Source organism: Larimichthys crocea, chromosome XXII (assembly GCF_000972845.2).
Source record: "Larimichthys crocea isolate SSNF chromosome XXII, L_crocea_2.0, whole genome shotgun sequence".
Lineage (NCBI taxonomy): Eukaryota > Metazoa > Chordata > Actinopteri > Sciaenidae > Larimichthys > Larimichthys crocea.
In genome coordinates this window covers 10,081,338-10,086,582 of record NC_040032.1, presented here as the reverse complement: position 1 = coordinate 10,086,582, position 5,245 = coordinate 10,081,338, and the positions used below count along the sequence as shown (strand labels likewise).

The window sequence follows — 5,245 nt, the reverse complement described above, 5'->3', positions numbered from 1 at the left end:
AATGATTTCAATAAAAGATTTGACTCCATCTCTCTGCATGATTCAGGTTGTAGTGTTTGTTTGTTTGTGAGCGCTGTTTGGTCACATGCTCCAGCATCCATTCAAATATTGTATGGCAATAAACAACAACAATAAACAGAGTTATTAATCAGTCTTACAACATAAAGTGCAGACCAGACCAAACATTTATATCTATTAAAAGAAACAGATATAAATGATCATTTGTTATTACGTCTAATTTGATGTATCATGGAAAATAGATTTTTCCAGAAGGTTTTGGACACAATGGAGTCATGCAAACTATGCTGATCCATAATTACGCACCACTTAACTGTTTATGTGTCCCCATTCTGGAGAGTGGGTTACACAGAAATGAGTGATTACAGTTGACATGGATACATTTTAGGTTATTATTATTGTAAAAGAAAAAAATCTTCAACAATTTCTAGGGTTTGTGTATTTTAGAAATATTAGAAAGAACCATGACGTAGACATAATGATCTGCATTATTATTATTATTATTATTATTATTATTATTATTATTATTATTATTATTATAGATACATTCAGGCTGTTATCAAAGAAACAAAGAGATGCAGAGCTGCCACATCTCAAAGCCGGGCTGCTTTAGAAACTATAAGCCAAGTATTAGCCAATCCACTGCTGCAAAGCTCTGATCCAAACGTGCCACTTAACGCAGTGACGCACTGGCTTGGCCGGCTCAGAATTTTTACTTAATGAAATGGCCACAAAAAGCCGCTTAAAGCGCGCCGAGGAGAACGGATCCTTAAGACGATTTCATCACGATTTGTTTCATTTACTTTCTAATTTTCCCCTAAAAGCAACTTGTTATCGTGGCTCCATCTGCTCCGACCGCGGCTTTAAAGAAGCTCTTTGCTTTTCCTGCTGCTGCTCAGGAAACTTTAGTTTTTTTATGTTTTGCCTGCAGGAATTATTGTTTTCTTTATTTTAAAAAAATCATTTTATTTATCTCCTGAATGCTACATGATGGAATAAATGACAGAAGAAGAAGAGTGCGCGCTGTGCTGCAGGTTTGGAGATGATGGACACACATGGACGCACAGACCTCTCCAGGCCAAAAGCTGTTTGATTCGTGCTGCTCATTTCCATTCCGAGCGTCCATTTAAACAAAGCTATCCACACTAATGCAGCAGAAAGGCGCTTTTTCAGCGTAACTGATTCCCCAGTAATTAATTTGTTCGGCCTCCATCTGATCAAATGGAAATCCTGTCCAAGGATTACAACTTCCGCTCTGACATCTCCCTTAATTGCCTAATAGCATTGCAGCGTGAATTCTGCCTACATTAAAACACTTGCGCATTAAGCGGCCTGATTGGAAATGTGATGACAACACCATATCAACAAATTACAGCGCACCGCTTTCTCTCGCAAATGGCCACAGAAGCGGCACTTGTACTCTCCCAGATTTTAATACCGACAATTACAGCCAATTTGTGCGGAATTACAAGACAGACCTGCAGCGGAACAATCCTCCTGTGACACGGGCTTACACCACACACAGAAACTACCGACACGAAGGAGGAGTGCACAAGTTATGAATCTATTAGAAAACAGCGTGTGGACGCATGTTTCAACAAGTTTTACATCAATCCAACATGGACAGAAAGTTATTACAGAACTGTATCTGTGTGGGAACAAAGCAAACCCTGCAGCAGTTACTAATCTGTGACAGGTGTCTGGATCTACTTTAACTCTGAGTACGGGCCTGATCAATGCACCAACAAACTTCCAATAATTCAACAGAAGCGAAACATCCATCTTCCATGACATGGAGCTGGAGCCAACACCGGACATCCACACCTTTAAGGACCTGCGCGTCTTTGTACTGTGGCCTGCGCCGGGATTCGAACCTGCAACCTTCTTGCGTCCAGCACCCAGTAGCTACACAGCATCATCATCATCAGGTCCGGATATTAACGCTAAATAAAGCAGAACTTTCCCATGAGGCCATTGGATGCGCGCAAACCTTGGCAGAAAAACAGCCGCGGTTGCTAGGCGACCACATAAGTACCTCCACGAGCGGCGGGTCCTCGGTGTCACAGGTGCGATGCTGCCTTCAGTTCACCAGCCTCCGAGCCCGTCTCGGCCAATCAGAGCCGAGAGCCGCCCACCCTCCGCACGGCTCCCCTCCGCCCAGGCACGGCTCTAATTGGCTGATGCGCAAATCAATTTCCCCCAATCCGCTACTCTCTCTGAATAAATACTTGTTGGAAATCTGCCCTCCCACTGATATCCATGTAATGCTCGGCGTAGTGTCACTCACTGATCACACACAGGGGCTGCATTTAAGCCTTGGAGAGCTTGGAGGGGGCAGAGGCAGAGGCTGAGGCTGATGCAGCTTTAAAGGCAGGAAAATCTGAAAACTCCCCAAAAAACTGTCACCATGAGTCTCAACTACGCGTCAGCGGCGCCCACGCAGAGGTCCACGTCCTTCTTCATCGAGGACATCTTATTGCACAAACCCAAGCCGCTCAGAGAGGTCATCCCCTCGCCGTTCTGCAGCACCCTGGCCTCCAGGATGCCCATCCTCGAGTACGGATACCCGCTGATGCCGACCCCGATACTGGCGCCGCATCCGCACCATCCTCTGCACAAGCCGGAGCACCACCAGTACTTCTTCACGTCTGGTAAGCAGAGGCGGCGTGCAGGCCTCCACAAACTTCTGACTGATGCACAGCAGAGCAGAGAAACTAACTCTGAAGTCTGAATTTAAAAAAAAAAAGAATAATGACCTCATAATTCTGATTGTTTAAACTGGAAAACATTTAATTATCTCTGGATTAAAATAACTAGAAAATCATCTGCAGTGATGCAAACTGCAGTAATAAAGTTAAATAAAGTGTCACAATAAACAATATTCACTCCTCCTTCCCTCTGAATCTGTTATATTTTTATTATTTTTGCTTTATGCATAAAAAAACATTTATTGCTGCTCAAATTATTCTGTAAATAAAGAGTTAAACACTAAAAACCACCTGTTGATTCGTTTACACTCAACTTATTTCACATTTTAGGAGCTTTCATGTGTTTAAATTTCAACATCTGGTCCTCACCTGCAGGGATGCAGATGCCGGCTCTCTTCCAGCATCACGCGGAGTTACCGGGGAAGCACTGCAGACGCCGGAAGGCCCGGACGGTTTTCTCCGACTCGCAGCTGTCCGGCCTGGAGAAGAGGTTCGAGATCCAGCGGTACCTGTCCACGCCGGAGAGAGTGGAGCTGGCCACGGCGCTCAGCCTGTCCGAGACACAGGTGAGGACACACCTGTGCACCTACACACACACACACACATCTGTGCAGGTGTGTGCTCCTCAATGTGGTTCTTTAGTTTTTTATTTGCAGCACAACAAAAAATAGTAAATCGATATTAAAAATGATATTTAAATATGGCTATTCAGTAATAATTATATACAGAATAATAAAGTACACAAGTTTAAATAAAATACATTATTTTAGACGTAAATATGAAGCAAATATAATATTTTTTTTATTAAAATAACCCATAAAAAATCAAATCAAATGGCTTCACATTGATTTTTTTATTATCACTCTGCTCCTCTTTCGTGACTCACCTTTCTCCGCCTCCTCCAGGTGAAGACGTGGTTCCAGAACCGGCGGATGAAGCACAAGAAGCAGCTGAGGAAAGCGCAGGACGAGCGGAAGACGCCCGGGGGAGGAGGAGAGCTGGAGCGATCCGCGGACAACTCGAGCGAGAGCGAACTGAACGAGAAGAGCGGCGAGGAGCTGAAGCTGGACCGGCTGGAGCCGGACTCGTACATGCTGGAGGAGAACGACGACGACGACGAGGATGACGACGATGTGGATATCGAGGAGGACATTTGCTCCCCGGATCATCTACTATAGTAGGCTGCAGCAGCACTGTAAATACTCTGCACAGACTCTCTGCCTCGTTACAAATATAAATATAAGTTACTGTTAAAATAATGAGGATGGTTTAATATTTATTCAAACATGCAAAATGGGCCCATTGATTTTTTTTTTTACAGTTGCCTCTATGTATATGACAATATATCACGCTATTATTATTATTACTACTATCATTATAATTATTGTTATGACTTAAAGTCATTTGTTTGATTAAAAATGTCACATTTCTTTAATTCCAGACGTAAATCTGTAAATATGAGAAATAACCACGCGTCATGCTGCCCCATCCTTTTGCACTTTTATCCTACATTTCCCATAATTCTCTTTTTTTATCGTTATAATATTTTTTGTTCTTCTTCTAATATTTGATTTGCAGTTTGTGCATAATTGTTGCATTTTTTTGCAAGTTTTTGATTGGAGACACTGCGCTTCAGTGACTTGCATTTCTATTTTTTTGTCTGTAAATATATATATAGTATATAAATAATGACTCGGTTCTCGGTTTGTTCCGTTACGTTGGTCTGAGTGGAGGATACTGGATCCACATGATCCGGTTCTGACGGTCAGACGTTCAAGTGGGTTCAAACGGCTCTTTGCTCAGTTGTTGTAAGCGCTTTCATTAGGACGCAGCCTCCGCAGCGTGCAGCTCGGCGCATGAATGCGAGGCTGCTGGCTCTCTGCTGGGCTCCCTGCACGGTGGGGTGTGCAACCCGCGGTGCTTTAAGCCAACAAACAGGAGTGCAAAACACAGACAGCAAGACGGTGCAAACAGTCAGCAGCTGCTAAACGTTTGCACCAGACTGCCTGTTGGAAAAAAGACGATTTAACCAAGTCCCTCTATCAGGAGGCTTCTGGTGAAATTCTGCTTGGTTGAGAATGGATTTTTTTTTAATGATCTGATATGAAAAAATCTGATTTTTCTAATATTTCTGTGGAACATGCATGCAGGTCTTTCACAGAGGTAAAGGCTTGATGGATGCAATTTGATGTTGTCAAGAAAATCAATCAGTGAACAGTCGGATGGAAATATTGTGCAGCACATGAAATGCTTCATTTTCCTAAATAAAATGAACTGAAAACAAATGTTCTCGTTGCAGAGCTGTTGTGTGAAAAACATTTAAAATCATAAGTGAGATCCAGCAGCTTCTTATTTTTTATTAAAATGTTTATTTATTTTGAGTCACTGCGGCAAACACCACTGTTACTAAATTAATATGAACTATGAGTATTTAATAAAATATGCTGAAAATTTATTTTTTGCATCACCTATTTGTGGCAACATGGATCTTTAAAAATATTGCAGAGATGAGCAGATCT

General features: G+C 42.3%; 1 protein-coding gene across 1 annotated transcript; it reads left to right on the top strand.

Annotated features, from left to right (window-relative positions):
* The first annotated feature begins 1,832 nt into the window (after positions 1 to 1,832).
* bsx (brain-specific homeobox) lies at positions 1,833 to 5,011 on the top strand. The gene is made up of 3 exons (XM_010750907.3): positions 1,833 to 2,669; positions 3,102 to 3,292; positions 3,632 to 5,011. Exons 1-3 carry the CDS (start codon positions 2,426 to 2,428, stop codon positions 3,902 to 3,904), a joined length of 708 nt encoding a protein of 235 aa, XP_010749209.1. The 5' UTR covers positions 1,833 to 2,425; the 3' UTR covers positions 3,905 to 5,011.
* The last annotated feature ends 234 nt before the right edge of the window (positions 5,012 to 5,245 follow it).

Coding starts and splice junctions, on each gene's coding strand:
- bsx (XM_010750907.3), top strand. CDS start 2,426: ATGAGTCTCAACTACGCGTCAGCGGCGCCCACGCAGAGGTCCACGTCC. Junction 2,670..3,101: donor CCAGTACTTCTTCACGTCTG/GTAAGCAGAGGC, acceptor CCTCACCTGCAG/GGATGCAGATGCCGGCTCTC. Junction 3,293..3,631: donor TCAGCCTGTCCGAGACACAG/GTGAGGACACAC, acceptor CGCCTCCTCCAG/GTGAAGACGTGGTTCCAGAA.